General features: G+C 33.2%; 2 protein-coding genes across 5 annotated transcripts in view; both read left to right on the plus strand.

Annotated features, from left to right (window-relative positions):
* Positions 1-1,998: 1,998 nt before the first annotated feature.
* On the plus strand, positions 1,999-3,921 carry LOC135125997 (uncharacterized). Its single transcript, XM_064051781.1, has 8 exons — positions 1,999-2,087; positions 2,143-2,324; positions 2,373-2,729; positions 2,776-2,967; positions 3,014-3,133; positions 3,189-3,266; positions 3,316-3,594; positions 3,647-3,921. Exons 3-8 carry the CDS (start codon positions 2,453-2,455, stop codon positions 3,796-3,798), a joined length of 1,098 nt encoding a protein of 365 aa, XP_063907851.1. The 5' UTR covers positions 1,999-2,087; positions 2,143-2,324; positions 2,373-2,452; the 3' UTR covers positions 3,799-3,921.
* Positions 3,922-4,968: 1,047 nt separating this feature from the next.
* LOC135126223 (papilin) overlaps positions 4,969-20,897 on the plus strand; it is a 144,942-nt gene continuing 129,013 nt past the window's right edge. For 3 of the 4 annotated variants that reach the window (XM_064052099.1, XM_064052097.1, XM_064052096.1), the window contains exon 1: positions 4,969-5,136. In XM_064052099.1, coding sequence (XP_063908169.1) covers positions 5,108-5,136 — 29 coding nt within the window. In that variant the 5' untranslated portion in view covers positions 4,969-5,107. The remainder of the gene's footprint in view (positions 5,137-20,897) is intronic. The other variant, XM_064052098.1, reaches the window with a different exon arrangement.

The raw sequence follows: 20,897 nt of genomic DNA on the forward strand, positions 1-20,897 counted from the left end.
AAATGAAAAATCGAGAAATCGAAAAATCTAAAATTTTAAATATTGAAAAATTAAATGGCAAAAAATTGAGAAATCTAAAATTTAAAAATCGAAAAATTGAAAAATCGAAAAAGTCGAAGAAACGAAATATTGAAAAATCCCAAAACTGAAATATCGAAAAACTAAAAATTGAAACAAAAACTGACGAATCGAAAAACTGAAAAATCCCAAAACTGAGAATCTAAAGAATCGAAAAATTGAGAAATCGAAAAATTAAAAAAGTGAAGTTGAAAAATCAAAACCTGAAAAAATAGAAAAACTGAAAAACCAAAAAACCTGAAAAATCAATTAATTGAAAAATCGACAAATAAAGGGTTTATAAAAGTCAAAAATTGAAAAATTGCGAGTTTAGGAAAGTTAAATTTGAAAAATTGAAAAATCGAAAATTTGACAAAATAACAATTGAAAAACAGAAAATCTAAAACCAGGAAGTCGAAAAATCAAAAGATTGAGAAATCGAAACATTTGAAAAATTCGAAAACTTGAAAAATTCAAATATCGAAAAATTGAACTGAAAAATCGAGGAATCGAAAAATCTAAAATTTAAAAAAATAAAAAATCTAAAATTGAAAAATCGAAAAAGTAAAATAATCGTCACATCGAAAAATCCAGGAGTCAAAAATCGAAAAATCGAAGAATCAAAATATTGAAAAATCCCAAAACTGAAATATCGAAAAACTGAAAAACGAAAGAAAAACTGAAAAATGGAAAACCTAAAAAATCCGAAAACTGAGAACCTAAAAAGTCGAAAAATTGAGCAATCGAAAAATCCAAAAAGTGAAGTCGAAAAATCGAAACTTTAAAAAACCAAAAAAGGAAAAATCGAAAAATTAAAGAATTGAAGAACAGGAATATCGAAACCCTCGAAAGTCAAGAAATGGGAAAATCAAAACATCGGTTAATTGAAAAATCGAAAAATTGACAGTTTAAATGTCAAATTTGAAAAAACGACAATTGAAAAATAGAAAATCTAAAACCGGAAAGTTGAAAAATCGAAATATTTGAAAAATTGAAATATGGAAGAGCTGAAATGAAAAATCAAGAAATCGAAAAATCTAAAATTTTAAATATTGAAAAATTAAAATACCAAAAAATTGAGAAATCTAAAATTTAAAAATCGAAAAAGTAAAAAGTCGACACATCGAAAAATCCAGAAGTCAAAAATGGAAAAGTCGAACAGAAATATTGAAAAATCCCAAAACTGAAAAATGAAAGAAAAACTGACGAATCGAAAAACTGAAAAATCCCAAAACTGAGAATCTAAAGAATCGAAAAATTGAGAAATCGAAAAATCAAAAAAGTGAAGTTGAAAAATCCAAACCTGAAAAAATAGAAAAATTGAAAAACCAAAAACCTGAAAAACCAAAAAATTAAAGAATTAAAGGACACGAAAATCGAAACACTCGAAGGTCAAGAAATGGGAAAATCAAAACATCGATTAATTGAAAAATCGAAAAATTGGGAGTTTATGAAAGTCTATTTGAAAAATTAAAAAATCGAAAATTTGACAAAATGACAATTGAAAAGAAATCGAAACTTTTAAAAATTAAAAAATCTAAAATTTAAAAATCGAAAAATTGAAAAATTGGAAAAGTAAAATAATCGACACATCGAAAAATCCAGGAATCAAAAACTGAGATAAATGAAAGAGAAACTGAAAATGGAAAACCTGAAAAATTCGAAAACTGAAATATCCAAAAACTGAGAACCTAAAAAGTCGAAAAATTGGGCAATCGAAAAATCAAAAAAGTGAAGTTGAAAAATCGAAACCTGAAAAAATAGAAAAATTCAAAAACCAAAAAGCCTGAAAAATCAATGAATGGAAAAATCGACAAACAAAAAGATTATAAATTAAAAGAATATATCATTTGTGTGTTTACAAGCGACACTTGATTTGGTGATTTTCGTCCGTGCGGTTGGTAGTGACAGACTGCGGTGACAAGTTCCACCAAAAACTGGCTCACAGTTGGCCTTGAATTTGAAAACTTTCACAAAAATCGCCGGATTTTCAACAAATTAGCCATTATCAAACAACTCACAAAGATTGTGTGCGTAAAAACAAAAAAGCAAGCAATCAAACCCCAATCTTTGTTTAAATTGCAGCCAAAATGTGTCGACTTGTCACGACCAACCATAACCCAGTTTTTATTTGAATCCGAACGATCACGTTACGTCACCCAAACGGTTTGCCGCCAAAAACCGCAAATATTTATTTTTACGAAACACAATCACCAATTTATTTATCTGTGTTGGGTTTGGGTGACTCAAAATATGAGTTTTGACTGGTATTAGATTCAGTGTTGTTAGTTCGTTATTTAGGTTAAGTGTTTTAGGTTATGTGTATAAACAAGCACCCACATTCGTCCAACGAAACAGTTCTTTAGGTGATTCGAGTGCTGTTAATCTTTCAAACATGAGTGACACGGAGGCCGAACTTGAATCTTTCAATTATGACAATTGTATAGTTACACGCCACGACGACTCGGACGAGTCTTGCACAACTAATTTGGTGCTACCAGAACCAGAGAACACACTAAATGAACCTTCACAACAACCCGAAACTGATGAGTCGGATTTTGAAATAACACGCGAGACGTTAGAAGAAGCGGACTTAACCCCAGAAGACAGTTTCTTTTTTGTGTTAGGAATGTTGAACCGGGTCGAAAAATACTTGAACAAACTAGAAGAAGGTACGCTTGCAGTCTGATAAACTTAAAATAAGTTGTTTGTTCGTAGGTGGTCCTAAACAGTGGCTGACAAGCCAGATTTTCATAATAAAAACCGTCTTCTTTAAAAATTTAAAGCTCTTTAATAACAACGGTTCCAAAATTAATAAAACTGTAAACAATAAAGTTACTAAAGCAAAGAAAAATCCACGGAAAAACGGAGTGATAGCACGCAGGGTTACAACGAAAACAAAATCACAAGGTTTGTTTTTTGTTTAATTAATGTGAAGTGTAATGTCAGTTTGTAGTTGAATCATGTCACATTTATGACCCCCAGTCACCGGAAGTGGGGACTCCAAATCACGTTGAGACTTCTGAGACTCAACTGGGAAGGAGGCGCTCACAGCGCTTACTGGAATTTGCCCAAGGTTTCACATGATTATTATTAATACCAACTGCATCTTTCTAAGTTTATAATTTTAGATAGAGAGCTTGTACACTGTGATCGGATGTCACTAATTTCTTTAAAACTGCCATCATCCACTCCTATACCTCAGATAGGTAAGTCTTACTAAGAGTGAAAAAAAAAATGGGGAAACGTATTTTCTAGTGAAAAGAAAAGTGAAAGGGCAGATTGTGGAATCAAAATTTCTGTTAAGTCACTCGCCAATTAAAAGCAAGTCTAAACGAAAATTAAATGTGTCTCAGAAAACCCCCAAAAACAATAAAGAAAAGAAGGCAGGGGCGTCTTCAGGGGGGACTAACACTCTTTCAGGTAAAAGGGGGTCAAAAAGTTTGATTGTGAAATCTGGTGGTCAAGAAAAAATGACTACTCAGAAAACAAGAAAACGCAGGGCTGTCAGTGTGGACAGGGAATCTAATAAAAAAGGTAGTATGAGTATGAGTATGGTCATTAAAATATAGTCTAATAAATGTTGTAGCGAAAAAATCTGCAGACGTCACAACAGATTCAACAACAGACTCAAGCGGGATAAATCTTCCATCTACCAGTAGGGGCAAAAGAGCGCTATATTCGGCTGATTCTTGGCTGCATTCGCTTACAATGATGCAGCAGTCGATGCTAGGCTCGTAGTTTTTTTTACCCAATTTATTTTATTTTATTTTTTGTTTATATTATAATTCATCGATGAAGTTTTTCTATTTTTCTATTTATATTATTGTATATCAGGAAATAAAAGAAATCTGTGTAAGACTACGCGCCTCATTTGATATTTCCAACTACCACCTGCCAGAGGGCGCCACTCTAGTTACAAGCTCGTCAAAGACTGATCATGAATGAAATTCAAAACATGTTCCTCTCAAAGCAGGATGATGCTACTATTGATAATTCTATTTTTAATTAAAGTCTACGTATCTCGCTAAGATAAAAACCTACCACTATGTATCCGGTGTAGTACGTTTCGTGTTCTAAATAAAAGAATGTTAAGTATTCATGAAATAGGGAAATCAAAAGAAGATTAATTATACACGAGGTAACGTAGGAGTGGGAAGCAACACAGATAAACGCTTCCTCTAAACCACTTCCGCTATATTGTGCCCCATCTTTTCTATTCGGTTTAATTTCGCAACGTTATGGAACAGTTTAGGCTGAGAACCTCATACTTTTGACTTGGAATGTCAATTAACGCATTATGTGTCATTTTCGCCCAACCCCAAGCTGTCACTTCTCGGACTCTCTCTGACTGGAATAGCGACACTCTTGAATTTAAATTGTTTATAAAAAAAAAACAGACGAAATTATTTAAATTTTCTTGCTTATAGTTCCTTGGAATTTTCTGAAATCTGAAAAAAGTACAAAATTTACAGTTTGTCGTACGTGAACTAAAATTGATTCCTCCCTCCTATCAACCTGATGACGTCATGAATAAAAATTATTAAAGAAAGTTTTCATGAAAGTTGATGCAAGAATTAATTAATAATTTTCTTTGGTGGCAGTGCAAAAACCAGCCCTTTCTGTTTGCCGAAAGCTGTTTATTTACCGTCCACTTGTCACCTCCTCGCCGCTGTTTACCTTCCCTAATCTCTTAAGCCTTTTCTGGCGTGAAAACGCTTCTCCAGCCGAGCCGGTACTAAAAGCCGAAGCTTGTCAAAGTCGTGTCGCTCGAAGCAGCGATCTGTGTGTCGATAAGGGCCGCCCTTTGGGCCGGCGACGAGCCAGCGGAGACGAAGAAGACATGAAGATGCGGTCCGAAGGGCCCTCATAGTCGCCGTGAACAGAGGGTATAAATAGAGGTTCCAGTACTAGACGGTCCATTCCATCGTGCTGTACTGCGAAAGCGGTACCTCGAGACGCGTTCGGTTTCCTCGGCGATCCTCTCGCGCACTTTGTGAGTGTTTCAAGTGCAAGAGCAAGCTTCGGAGGAGTTGCGGCGGTCGCAAGGATGCGCTTTCTTCGGAGGCGGCACCACATGTGAGTACAGTTTGGTCGCTTGGGCGCTAATTGAAATTTTTGTTGTTGTTGGTGTTGGGGGGTGGCGGCTGAAGAGGCGGTTTGGTCTGGGGGCGGCTGCGCCAATTTTTGTCGAGCGAATGCCTCGACTTAATAGTTGATTTAGATCACAATGATCTATAATTCGATAATAATTAACTCTTTTCATACTCAAGGCTATCTAATCTTAGATGGTTTGTTCGTTTCGCCAAATTCGCGCCCGTGAAAGAGCAACCAAAATTTTTAAATATTGCACCAAATTTACGAAAAATGCAGATTTTCGTGTCGAAGGAACGACTGTTTATTTAGTCGAACGTACGAACGACGCAAATAAATGAAAAAGATAAACACAACTATTTTAAAATGTACTCAAAATGTGTAAGTTTAACGTATAAATAAATACATATTTTTATTTTATTTATTAGTTTATAAGAAACTATCTTGGTTTAGTTTTTTATCACTATTTTAATTAATTTTCCGTTGCGATTTTTTTCGCGGAAGAACAAGTAGTTCGTTGCTTGGGAAAAGAAATAAATTTTGCTCCATAACGGCTGAGTTACGGTCCGCAAACCACTAAACTTTTTGCTCATTTTACGTCCTGCTAATGTCGATCACAATAACTATAATTCAATAACCATCAAATTTTTTATGCCCGAGGGGCTGTGAAGTTGGATGATTTATGGGTTCATCAAAACGGAGATTTTTCTTGGGGTTTAAACAGCCGAATTATAAATTTGGATTAGGTTCAGGGGAAATCGGTTTTTTTGTTATTTTATGAGGTGAAGATTTTTTTCGAAATCTTGCAGTTGTTAATTTTTGGACGGAAAGTATATTTGGATATGATGTATAAGTGGTTTTGCAATAAACATGAGTCATTCGTTTTATTCCTTAAACGCGATAATGAGATTTGGGGAAAAATGATCAGTTTTTTGTGTAAATAAAAATATTTAATTTTGTACAAGTTTTAACGTTCTTGATAATTTGAGGTCCCAGAAAATTGTTTTTTTTTTGCGTAGAAAATGAATTTGGAAACTTATTATAAATTTTAATATATGGATCGCAGAAAATTTTACTTCTAAAATTTGTTTAATTCAGCTACTTCTGTAGAGGTTTCCTAGTTATTTGAGGCTTCCTCCAATATTTGAACCTTATACACAGTTATTGAACTTACCTTAATGCTTAAGGGTGTTGTTACAAGGGCCTTCCACCGGGTGATTTTCTTGATTTGTGATCTAAAAACCAAATTGACGTTTGTGTTTTTTTTTGTTTTTTTTTATAAAAATCTCAGTCAGCGGTTTCTATATGGATCCGCTGGAATCATGGTCAAAAACTTTAGAAATCCACAACTTACAAAAAAATGGTCGAATGTCTGAGCTTCCCTTACGCTTGAAGTGCAGCTTCAAATCCCATTTCTCTGAAAAATTATCATTTTTTGCGATTGTTGTTTTCTAATAACCTCTATCAAGTGGGTGGAATTTTTTAACTTTTCAACTCAATTTCTACATTTTGCAAATTTTCAGCTTGAGTTTCTCGAGTTTTCAGTTTTTGATTTTTCCAGATGCAATTTTTCGTTTCAGTTGTTTTATTTTCTTTATTTTTACAATTTTTCAATTTTTCAATGTTCCGATTTTATAAGTTTTTTTTACCTTTCTTCAATTTAACTATATCTAACTCATGAAATTTTTAGATTTTGCAGTTTTCCGATTTGAAATTTCACGAATTTTTAATTTTCATTTTTTGGATTTTTCAGTTTTTCATTTCTTCAGTTTTTCGCGAAAAACGAGAAAGTACAAATTATTCTACGTGACCTACATTAGGACTACAGTCCAAAATTATTGAATAATAGATCGACTTTATCTTTTTTATTATAATATCTCTTGTTCTTTGCGCCAAAAATTGTTGAAAGAAAACTACATATACAAAGAAAAATAAGAAAGATTAAGCCCCACCCATCCGTGCTGATCTTAATTGTGACGAGTTTTTCATTCGTTGTTAGACCGAGGGGCGGAGTTTAATTGTAACATCAATATTTCTCTAGAAAATTCTACCCTTCTAAAAACATATTTCATATGGTAATTTCTTGTAGAGAAATGAGGATTTTGCAAACTAAACTCCGCCCTTCAGCTGATGATGAATAAAACATTCATCACAATTGAGAAGGGGTGGGTGGGCGGGGTAATATTTTGTCCATTTTTTCTTAATATGCAAAGTCTTCTGTTTTCAACAAGAAACTGACAACATGTTTAACTATCCTATTGTTAAAAAACAGTCTATGTATTAAAAAAATAATAATAAAAAGGAAGCCCCACCCACCCGCCCCGGTCCCAATTGTGATGACCTTTTCAAGGGCGGAGTTTAATTGTGACATCAATATTTCTCTAAAAAATTCTACCCTTTAAAAACACTTCATATGATAATTTCTTGTAGAGAAATGAAGATTTTGCAAACTAAACTCCGCCCTTCAGCTCACGATGAATAAAACATTCATCACAATTGAGAAGGGGTGGGTGGGCGGGGCTTATATTTTGTCTTTTTTTTTAATATACGAAGTCTTCTTTTCCCAACGAGAAACTGACAACATGTTTAACTATCCTGTTGTTGAAAAAAAAAACCTGTATATATTAAAAAATATATCAAAAACTAAACCCCACCCACCCACTCCTGTCTCAATTGTGATGACTTTCGAGGGCGGAGTTTAATTATCAATATTTCTGTAAAAAAATCTACCCTTCTAAAAATATTTCATATGGTAATTTCTAGTAGAGAAATGAGGATTTTGCAGACTAAACTTCCGCCCTTTAGCTCACGATGAATAAAACATTCATCACAAATGAGAAGGGGCGGGTGGGCGGTGCTTATATTTGGTCCATGTTTTCTTAATATGCGAAGTCTTCTTTTCCGAACAAGAAACTGAAAATATGTTTAACAATCCTGTTGTTGAAACAAAACTCTATATATTAAAAAAAAAAACTAACAAAAAACTCAAGAAATCTTAAAAAAATCACAAAAATCCAAAAAATCAAAAGATTTAAAAACATTAAAAAAAATTGTAAAAAATCCAAGAAACTCAAAAAACTCAAGAAATCAAAAAAATAAAAAAATAAAACGAATTTAAAAAAAAAAAAGAATTTAAGAAAACCTAGAAAATCAAAAAAACTCAAGAAATCCAATACCAAAAGAAAAATATCTCAAAAATCCAAAAGTCAGAAAATGAAAAAAAAAGTCCATTAATCTAATACGGACATCAAAGAAAAATCTAAAAAAATCCATGAAACAATAAATCAGAAAACTAAAAAAATTCAACAAAAATTACAAAAAGGAAATAATTTTAAAAATCTAAGAAACTCAAAAAAACTCAAAAAATCCAGTAATTCCGAAAAACTAACAAATCTAAAATCCAAGACACTCAAAAAACTTATAAATCAAAAGAAATGAAAAAATTCAAAAACTACCTAGAAAAAATCCAAAAAGATTAAAAAACTCAAAAAATACAAAAACATACAAAAAAAAAAACAGAATCAAAGCATTTAAAAAACCTAGGAACTCAAAAAACTCAAGAAATCCAAAAAAATCACAAAAATCCAAATGTTAAAGAATCCAAAAAATTTCAAAAAATGTAAAAATGCAAGAAACTCAAAAAACTCGAAATCCAAAAAAATTAAAAATTCAAAATAATCTAAAGAAAAAAAAAACGATAATTAAGCCCCACCCACCCACGCTGGCCTCAAATGTGATGACTTTTTCAAGGGGGGAGTTTAAATGTAACATCAACATTTCTGTAAAAATTTCTACCCCTTTGAAAACATATTTCATATGGTAATTTCTTGTAGAGAAATGAAGATTTGCTAACTAAACTCTGCTCTTCACCTCATGATGAATAAAGAATTCATCACAAATGAAAAGGGGCGGGTGGGCGGAGCTTCTATTTTGTCCACTTTTTCTTAATATGCAAAGTCTTCTTTTCCAAGCGAGAAACTGAAAACATGTTTAACTATCCTATTGTTAAAACAAAATTCTATATATTAAGAAAAAAAAACACGAAAATTAAGCCCCACCCACCCACCCGGGTCTCAATTGTGAGGAGTTTTTCAAGGGCGGAGTTTAATTGTAACATCAATATTTCTCCAAAAAATTCTATCCTTTTAAAAACATTTCATATGATAATTTCTTGTAGAGAAACGAGAATTTTGCAAACTAGACTCCGCCCTTCAGCTGATGATGAATAAAACATTCATCACAATTGAGAACGGGTGGGTGGGCGGGGCTAATATTTTGTCCATTGTTTCTTAATATACGAAGTCTTCTTTTCGCAACAATAAATTAACAACACGTTTAACCATCCCATTGTTAAAAAGTCTATGTATTAAAAAAAAAACAAAAATTAAGCCCCGCCCACCCGCCCGGGTTTCAATTGTGATGACTTTTTCAAGGGCGGAGTTTAATCGTAACATCAATATTTCTCTAAAAAATTTTACCCTTTTAAAAACATTTCATATAATAATTTCTTGTAGAGAAATAAAAATTTTGCAAACTAAACTCCACCCTTCAGCTTTGATGAATATAACATTCATCACAATTGAGAAGGGGTGGGTGGGCGGGGCTAATATTTTGTCCGTTTTTTAATAATAATAATAATAATAATAATAAGGTTTATTCTCCAACGGGACAAGCCCAATTACAGGAAAATTATAATAACAACATAAAGTATAAAGGTACAACATAAATAAAATTCTACATATAAAAACTAAATAGGCTATAACAAAATAAAATGCATATCTATTATAAACCGAACACTGCAGTAACATATTTTAAAATATTTCCATGTGAGTGAAAATAAACATCAAATTCATTCGATATTCTATTATAATTGTACGACATGATCGTAATTGGTGATCTTACAAGTGTGTTAGTTCTATTTGAATCATAATAAAATGAGTGCTGTAATCGTGAATTTATTCTTGGGACAAGAAAATTTAATTTAGATAATAACCAACAGCAATCAATTTTATTATTTAATAATCCCTGAAGAAAATTAATACTAAATGATATCCTACGTGTAGACAAAGAACTAAAATTAAATCTAGAGAGTAAAATTGAGTTGTCTATACCCCTTATAGGATAAACACCATCTTCTAAAAAACTAATAAATTTCAAGAACTTCCTTTTTTCGTAATATATGAAGTCTTCTTTTCCAACAAGAAACTGACAACATGTTTAACTGTCTTGTTGTTGAAAAAAAGTTTATGTATTAAGAAAGAAACAAAAATTAAGCCCCACCCACCCACCCGGGTCTCAATTGTGATAACTTTTTCAAGGGCGGAGTTTAATTGTAACATCAATATTTCTCTAAAAAAATCTACCCTTTAAAAACACTTCATATGACAATTTCTTGTAGAGAAATGAAGATTTTGCAAACTAAACTCCGCCCTTCAGCTCACGATGAATAAAGCATTCATCACAAATGAGAAGGGGCGGATGGGCGGGGCTTCTATTTTGTCGATTTTTTCTTAATATGCGAAGTCTTATTTTCCCAACAAGCAACAAGAAACTGAAAATATGTTTAACTATCCTGTTGTAAAAAGAAAATTCTATATATTAAAAAAAAAAAAAATTAAACCCCACCCACCCACCCGGGTTTCAATTGTGATGACTTTTTCAAGGGCGGAGTTTAATTGTAACATCAATATTTCTCTGAAAAATTCCACCCCTTTAAAAACATTTCATATGATAATTCCGTGTAGAGAAATGAAGATTTTGCAAACTAAACTCCGCCCTTCAGCTCATGATGAATATAACATTCATCACAATTGAGAAGGGGTGGGTGGGCGGGGCTAATATTTTGTATATTTTTTCTTAATATTCGAAGTCTTTTTTTCCAACAAGAAACTGATAACATGCTTAACTATCCTGTTGTTGAAACAAAACTCCATATATTAAAAAAAACAAATTTAAGCCCCATCCACCCCGGTCTCAATTGTGATGACTTTTTCAAGGGCGGAGTTTAATTGTAACATCAATATTTCTCTAAAAAATTCTATCCTTTTAAAAACATTTCACATGATAATTTCTTATAGGGAAACGAAGATTTTGCAAACTAAACTCCGCCCTTCAGCTCATGATGAATAAAACATTCGTCACAGTTGAGAAGGGGTGGGTGGGCGGGGGCTAATATTTTGTCCATTTTTTCTTCATATACGGAGTTTTTTTTTCCAACAAGAAACTGAAAACATGTTTAACATAATCCAATCCTTAAACTCGAGTAATTCAAAATTATATATATTTAGTAAAAAAATCATGTTATAATTGTTTTAGAGGGGCATAAACGAAAAAAATGTGATTAACGATTTACCATGCTTACGAAACCCAAAATTTCATAGCAGTGTCAAAGTTAAATTGGAAAATGTTGTAATTTTGTTTTTTTTCTCAAAACATCTGGATAAAAATTCAACAGGGGTTCATAAACCACATGTACAGGAGTATCTTATTTTATAAAATTTAAATAACATTTACTACTGTAAATTTTGGAGATAACGTCAACAAATTGTTGGTAGGGATGAACAGGTGAATTTTGAGTGGCGATTTCGCACAAAAATTTCAGAGAAATCGAAATCGAATACTTGTACAATTTTGATTTTTTTTTTCAAAAACATTGATAAAGTTAAAAATAAAACAGACGACAAAACAATAATAAAATAGGTAATCCAGCAAAATTGTTCGTGGTCGTTTATTGTTATCCAAAGAACGATTCGCTTCTTGCTCGACGAAAAAATCGCTCTCTCCCGGCTGAGTTATGATCTGCAAACCACTAAACTTTTTGCTCAATTTACGTCCGATCACAATGATCTATAATTCAATAACCATCAAATTCTTTTTATACTCAAGGATATCTAAACTTAGATGGTTTATTGGTTCGATCAAAATCGCGCTCATAAAAGTAGTAGACGGAGATATTTCTATCAAGCGTAAGCGTAGATTGCATCTTGTGCACGAGTCACGTTTCTGGTTTTCGCGCAATAATTCTGTTATCATTTTTATTATGATCCTGTTCAATTAAAGCGTTTATGTGAAACTTGATCCTGGTGATTTCGAACCAGATCCAGCTCGTGAAATGTACCTGTTGAGCTTTTCACAAGATTACCTGGTTTAGCGCAACTTCAAACACACCTACACCCAATTACGCATTCCGAGTTTTATATAATCAAAATTTTCGGCGAGATCATCAAACGTGATTTGTACTTTATGTCATTTTAAATTTAGTTATTCGTCAACAAAGCGGTTGTGTCACAATAGCGGTTATCCTACGTGATTAAAAAATAAATGGTTGATTATCCAGAAGCGTTTATTAAAAAAAATAGCGTCAGCGCTGTTGGAGAGTCCTTGTGCTGAAAATATTTCTCACTGATCCATTTTGGTTGTTTATGATGTATGTAACGTATTTATTATGTTATTTCATTACGCACATGAAGGTCTTTCCCCCGTTTGTATATTTTTCCAAGTGCAACTCAATTAAACTATAATTTATTTTTGCAAGATTTTTGAAGTTCGACTTTAATAGACAACGATTAGCTTATCTGCTTTACATCATTCAGCCCCCGAGTTTAAAGACTACACCTACCTGTTCCAATTATAACGGTCCGATATCTCTAAAATAATCTAATATAAGTTTTATACTAAACACCGACTTAAAAATTGGTCTAAAGAGTTTAGACAGTACTTCCCTCGCTGTCGGAAACTTGACGACTGCATGGCTATTGTGTTTTTTTCTCATTACATTTTGTAGTGGGAATTTAAAAAAAATTGCGATGACGTCATCAACATTTTTGCAAGGACACGTATATCAGTTGGGATAGATGTAGTGTAATACTAAGAATAAAATTATTGTATTCCCAAATTTTCGGGAAAATGAATTGGGTCGTTTTGAATATTGATTTGTAATAATCAATAAAATAACGAAACAATTTACTCACGTATACGTATCAGAGGCAACTGAAAGTCGTGTATGTATAAACATTCTTAATTTAAGATGATAGGCGTAACAGCATACGTGAGAGTCAAACAGAGAAACTGTAAACAAAACGACCATCGGTTTTATTGCTTCGACTTCCGCTTATTATATAAAACATTGGGTTTTATTTTAATTCTTGACGGTGAAATTCACAATTGGTTGATTATAAACATGTCTATTTCACATTCGCGGAACCAAGTGAGCGCATAAAACAAATGCAGGTCTGTAATGTTAAAGTCGATGTAAATAAGCGTGCTACCCTTATGTTTCAACCGAGTTTTTCCTTTAACAAATTTTGTGTCTACCAAATTGGGTTGGTTGGGGTGTAATACTAATAATAAGTGTTGCCTTTAATTTAATCAATAAAATAAATTGACTTCATTAATTTTTTTGAACCACCTCTTAAGAAAATCTAAAAAATATGAATGGAATGATAAATCACAAGTACAAACTCATCATATTTTTTGCATTTTAGATAGGATTTATTCAGCAAAATTTAAGGGTGACGTCATCAATTTTTTTAGGAGGGATGAACAAATACATTTTGAACAAAAGTTTACCATGCTTATAATAACTTTAAAATATTCCCAAGATTTCAAAGCATTCGGTTTTGTAATTCCTGATTAAATCGATAAAAAAAAATTCACGCATTCATTAATTTTTTTGAGTCACCCTGCATATGCAAATCCAAAAATATGAATGGAATGATAAATCACAAGTACAGACTCATCATATTTTGTACATTTTAGATACGATTTATTCGGCAAACTTTTGAGCTGACGTCATCAGTTTTTTGTAGAAGATAACCAAATATATTTTGACTAAAAATTTATTATGATCTTTATAACCTTAAAACATCTGCAAGATTTCAAAGCATTCGGTTTTGTAGTTCCTGATTAGATCAATAAAATAAATTTACGCATTCATTAATTTTTTTGAGTCACCCTGTATATGCAAATCGAAAAAATTTGAATGGAATGATAAATCACAAGAAGAGACTCACCATATTTTGTACATTTTAGATAGGATTTTTTCAGCTAAATTTTGTGGTGACATCATAAATTTTTTAGGGGGGACGACCAAATACGTTTTGATCAAAAATTTACCATGCTTATGATAATTTTAAAATATCTTCAAGATTTCGAAGCATTCGGTTTTGTAGTTCCTGAGTAAATCAGTAAAATAAATTTACGCTTTCATTTATTTTCTTGAATCACCCTGTATATGCAAATCCAAAAAATATGAATGGAGTGATAGATCACAAGTACAGACTGATCATATTTTGTACATTTTAGATATAATTTATTCGGCAAATTTTCGAGCTGACGTCATCAAGTTTTTGGAGGGGGTAAGCAAATATATTTTGACTAAACATTTATTATGCTCTTTATGACCTTAAAACATCTGCAAGATTTCAGAGCATTCGGTTTTGTAGTTCCTGATTAAATCAATAAAATATATTTACGCATTCATTAATTTTTTTGAGTCACCCTGTATATGCAAATCGAAAAAATATGAATGGAGTGATAAATTACAAGTACAGACTCATCATATTTTTACAGTTTGGATAGGATTTATTCGGCAAACTTTCGAGCTGACGTCATCAATTTTTTGGAGGGGATAAGCAAATATATTTTGACTAAACATTTATTATGCTCGTTATAACCTTAAAACATCTGCAAGATTTCAAAGCATTCGGTTTTGTAGTTTCTGAGTAAATCAGTAAAATAAATTTACGCATTCATTAATTTTTTTGAGCCACCCTGTATATGCAAATCCAAAAAATATGAATGGAGTGATAGATCACAAGTACAGACTTATCATATTTGGTACATTTTAGATATGATTTATTCCACAAACTTTTGAGCTGACGTCATCAAGTTTTTGGAGGGGATAAGCAAATATTTTTTGACTAAAGATTTATGATGCTCTTTATAGTCTTAAAACATCTGCAACATTTCAAAGCATTCTGGTTAGCAGATTAAAAATTAAATTTCAAAATGTTGTTTTATAATTTTGATTTTTTTTCCAAAAATCTGGACGTTTCGGGTGAAAAGTCGATTCAGAGTTGTAAACTACATGTGTAGGACTATGTTATTTTATACAATTGAAAACCCATTTACTATGTACAATTTTGAAGTGACGTCATCGCATTAGTGGTGGGGATGATTAGACAAATTTTGGTTAGCGTTTTACCATCTACATGATATTCCTAATATAACTATCAGATCGTATAACTAACAGATCGTAAAGATTCAAGACTCAAGATGGCGACAAAGAACACAGACACGGATAGTACTGCGCTGTGTAAAAAGTGCAAAAATAAAGTAGTGACTAGTGTAAAATGCCTAAAGTGCCAGCAACCATTTCATCCTAGCTGTGCAAAGAACTCTGCCAAATACTCGGACGATGGAACAACTTTTACTTGTTGTGAAAACGAAGACACCATTACAGAAATGACAGACCCCGACTTCTGGGACGCAGTTAATCGTCTCCAACAGCAGCCGAATACGGGTATGGACCTCAGAATCTTTACGTACATAATAAAACAAAAGGACATTATTATTGATGAACTAAGACAACAAATACAGCTACTAAATAATCAACTTTCCATGGCAGCCTCTACAGGTACCACAAGCAAAAACATCATTAAAGGTAACGAGAAACCGAACAACGAAAAAAAAAGAGAAACAAACGCCACTGCTCAGAAAAACACCAACGATAAGGAACCACCTACCTTAATAACAACAAACATCAATAACAAACCTAAGACAACTCCTTGGAACAAATCTAAGGTTAAGCAAGCCTCTGACGAAAAAAAGGATCAGCCTATTATTGATACCAAAATCAAAAAACGACAACTCAAATCAACAGTTATTGGATCCCTTCCTGGAACTACACGTCTGGAAGCTATCTCAAAAAAAGCTTATATTCACGTATACAGATTATCTCCTAAAACAACTAAAGAACAGATGCAAGAACATCTGAAATCCTATCTTAACGAATTTGATATCGAAAAATTGAATTCAAAGTATCCGGACCTCTATTCCAGTTTCAAACTAACTTTGGACTTTGATGAGTTGGAAACCGTTATGAAATCGGAAATATGGCCTAAGGGAACACGAATTAACAGGTTTTTTCACCCACCCCGACAACAACAACTAAAGAGCTAAGAATCCTTGTGCTTAATTCGCAATCAATTAGATCAAAACTCCAAGAGTTTGAACTACTGTTACACCAGGGAAATTTCTCGTTGGCGGCTATCTGCGAACATTGGCTAAACGACGCGGAAGTGGACAACCTTTCTATCGAAAATATGCACGTAGCATCCAGTTTTTGCCGTAAGTTGTGTAATTATGGAGGTTCCCTCTTATTTGCAGCACATAATTTACAATATACTACTCTACATAATCTGGAAAATATGTCTATTGAAAATCATTGTGAAATCTCAGCATCACTAGTCAACTCTTGCAAACTTATTGTTATAAATATATACCGGCCGCCATCTGGTGATTTTAATCTGTTTTGTGAAATTATTGTTGATGTACTGGATACAATAGATGTAGTCAAAAACAATGTTATCCTAAGTGGAGATTTTAACATACATTTCAACACTAATAGCATGCTAGAACTAAAACTTTGTAACACCTTAACTGAATTTGGCTTGTATCCCATCGTAAAATTCGCGACCAGGGGCAATAATACTCTTGATAACATTTTTACCAACATTCACACTCTAAACTATAGTGTAAAACCGTTCAATAGCCTAATGTCTGATCATTTAGGTATAGACTTCAAATTAACTGTATCTGACGCTAAGAACAAACATGTTACTTATAAGTGCCGCCCGATTACTAAACTAGGCAAGTGCAAATTATACAATAATATAAGTAAAGCTGACTGGTACTTTGTTGACGATAAAACCCTTGATATCAATACTAAGTTTACATTGTTTATAAAGGAAATTATCGACAACATGAATCTTGCCTTCCCAGAAAAAATCCTGAAACAAACCAACCATAGCAAAATGGACATTAAGTGGTTTGATGACGAATTGCGAAAAATACGCGAAGAATTATCATTTCTTGACGAGTTTCATAAAATTGTTCAAACGGACGTGACTAGAAAGGCTAGAAATAAATGTCGACACCTTTATCAAGAAACAATTAAAATAAAAAAAGTAAACTACACCAAGAGTTTTATAGATAAATCGAATAATAAAAGTAAAGCAATTTGGCAAGTAATAAATAACAACCGAAATAAAAATTCATTGATAGGTAGTGAGGCAAACTGTGAAATTTCAAATGACGATTTCAACAAGTTCTTTACTAATATCGGGCCAAATTCAATAAAAACACTTCCTATAGCTACTCAAGATCCCATTGACTTAATTATTAAGAACTGCAACATGCACTGTAATAATTCTAAATATTTTAATTTCTCAGAAGTCTCCAGTGTAGCTGTTAGAGACACCATTAGCAAACTAAAAAATAGCAATTCAAAAGATTGTTATAACATAAGCGTCAATATTATTAAATCTATGAAAGACACCATCATTTCACCAATAACTAGATTAATAAATGAATGCATAAGGACCACAACATTCCCAGACTGTCTCAAAATCGCTGCAGTGATACCAGTGCATAAAAAAGGTAATAGAAACGACCCTACTAACTATAGACCGATCTCACTTCTACCAGTCTTCTCTAAGATTCTAGAAAGGATACTTTATGACCAATTGAGTAACTTCCTTGAAGATGGTAATGTTCTCTCCAATAGTCAGTACGGCTTCCGAAAAGGTCGAGATACAACCAAAGCCATTCTTGATCTCACAAGTTTTATCGGAGATTGCCTAGAGCGCGGCAGATATAGCATCGGTTGCTTTTTAGACTTGTCAAAAGCCTTCGATTGCGTCTCCCACTCAGAACTAATAAGAAAGTTATACTGCTACAATTTACATCCTCTCGCTTGCAGCATGATAACATCCTACTTGGTAAATAGGCTTCAGTCAGTAAGACATAATAACAGGGAATCGGAAAAGCTACCAGTGGTACTAGGAGTGCCCCAAGGGTCAGTCCTGGGCCCATTATTATTTCTCATTTATATCAACGATTTTCCCTTCTTTCTAAACACAAAAACTGTACTATTTGCGGATGACACGAACTTATTAACTAATGAAGCTACATTCGCAGAGGCCCTAAATCGCAATGAGGAAACAGAATTGAAGGCAACTCATTGGTTTACAACAAACAAACTAACCCTAAACAAAAATAAAACGGTTAAAGTCTCATTCACTCTAAAAAACACCGGCCCACTACCTACAGACATAGTTAAAGAGACAAACTTTTTAGGGATAACACTAGACGCAAAAATGAGGTTTCATACACACGGTGAGAACCTAGCTAAGAAAATTTCTACAGGAATATTTGCGTTGAGAAATCTAAGTAGAAAGCTTCCGATAGAGACATTAAAAGTAGCTTATTTTGCATTATGCCATAGTAATATAAGTTATGGTATCTTAGCATGGGGTCACTCAAGCATGATGACGAACATATTTAGATTACAGAGACGGGCAGTCCGAATAGTGGGAAGTCTTGGCTACAGAGATGATTGTAAGCGTATGTTTCAAAAATTAAGAATTCTTACGGTGCCCTGCATATTCATTTTTAACAGCTTGATCAATCTGAGACTAAATATAAACACATACTCCAAACACAAAGACAACCATGAATACGACACACGACATAAGGAAAACTTATGTCTGAGGCACATACGTTTAAAGTCGTCACAGAACAGTACTCAATACTTGGGTATCAAATTTTTCAACAAACTTCCTGAGTCGATTAGAAAGTTAGATACAGTTAATTTTAAGAAGGTCGTAAAAAACTTTCTGATTAACAAAGCCTACTATAACTATGATCAGTTTCTGAACGACATCAATGTATCCATGCAATAATGTGTATCATGTTCTAAATGTTTTCTTTCTTCTGTACAACTTTTCTTGATTTATTACTATCAAACATTGTAAATGACATTTATGTTATCTCTGTATTTTGACGAGTGTAAAATGTGTGTACATTTAAGCACAATAAATTGATTGATTGAATTGATTGATTGAACTACAAAATTTCACAACAATCGGTCGAGTACTTTCGGAGATTATCTGTCTAATAAAAATCCGGGACAACAGACGGACAGACGGACAGACGGACAGACAGACGGAAATGGGAGACCTATTTCTTCGTCTTCTAGGGGTCATGAAAGATCGAGAAAACGTAAAAGTAGAGAGTCGGCCGACGGACTCGATTACAATACTTCCTTTGCTTACGGTCGGGAAGTAAAAATAGCAAAGCTCACGAAATTCCAACAATTTTAATTGAAGCGTTTTTTACGAAATTTTCGCTGCCGAGACGAGCTTTCAGGACTAAAATATGTAATTAAAACCCCACCAGGTGGACATTCTCCCCCGTTCTTCTTCTATTCTTAGCGGCTCGATTGAAATGGTCGTTAAACTTCATCCTGCATTAGAGGTTTGTTGAACCAGTCCTTGCATGCAAATGAACACTGCTAAAAATGCATCGAAGGATTACATAACGATATCTCTTTGGTACCCAAATCATGGACCCATCGATCATAACAAAGTCGTAAAAACCGACTCGGACCTGCGTTGGGTGCGTTAGCAGCAAGCAGGAAGAACTTCGCATTCACTTATTTCGGTTAATCGAATGCAAGGATGCAAAAATAGAAGTCCTTGTACGGATGGCTGAGCAAATCCAAGCAATTCTCACTTTGGACAATATTTGGCTTTAATGTTTGAGGCAAACAGAGATCAATGCCGCTCAAGCGATTCGCTTCTTTTATTTCGAGTTACTTCAGCTCAAATTTGTAATGGTTGTTTGACACGCTGCAATTTTTGTGCAGTTTAATTGCAGTCATTTGCATTCGCTATTAAGCGGATGCAGGCAAAAAGTCGGGAATAAATTGAAGCGCTGGTTTAAACACTTGTGCAATTTTTTTGTTGGACGATGTTATGTAACAATCAATAAATGCCCGTGCACACAGGTAGGATAAACACAGGTGATTGCTATTTATTGTCGGGCGAAATTTGAATAACATTTAAAATCCATACATAATAATAACAGCAATTATCATTTATTGCTCGTTCAATATTGACTGCGGTTAATGATTTGTTTCGTAAAAGCGTGCTTTTTGCACTCGGTAAAATTTATGCACTTTGATGTAGATACAGATAGCTGGTCGTAAACGCGAACACATAAACTGTAATTGAATCAATTGCCAAGTGAAGGTTGCTAGCAATAATTAGATCCTACACGAATAGACGCGGAATCGTGAATTTTGGGTGCTACGATGTTGATTTACTAGCATAAGGTGGATTAAATTTAAAATCAGTTTCTACAGATTGTGTAACACGCTGTAAATATTTACAACTAAAAAATAATCATGTGTTTGATTAATTATACACAAATGAGTACATTCTGGCTGCGGACAACGTCGCCGGAATTCGTTTTTCGGGGTTTTCTGACTGAAAATTTTGTCGTGTGATTGTTATCGATCTATAAAAAATCGGAATGTTGTTTTTCAATTTATCTACCAAATTAACAAATTCTTGCAGTGATAATAACTGCCCACGTCATACAAGGACGTCCAGCAGAAATTTAAATGGGCTTCACGTCATTGCTGAACTTATAATATACCATGCAACTCAGGATGTATTATT

This window comes from Zophobas morio, unplaced genomic scaffold (genome assembly GCF_036711695.1).
Source record: "Zophobas morio isolate AGI-343-1 ecotype UQ-CSIRO unplaced genomic scaffold, CSIRO_AGI_Zmor_V1 ptg000010l, whole genome shotgun sequence".
In the NCBI taxonomy this organism is placed as follows: domain Eukaryota; kingdom Metazoa; phylum Arthropoda; class Insecta; order Coleoptera; family Tenebrionidae; genus Zophobas; species Zophobas morio.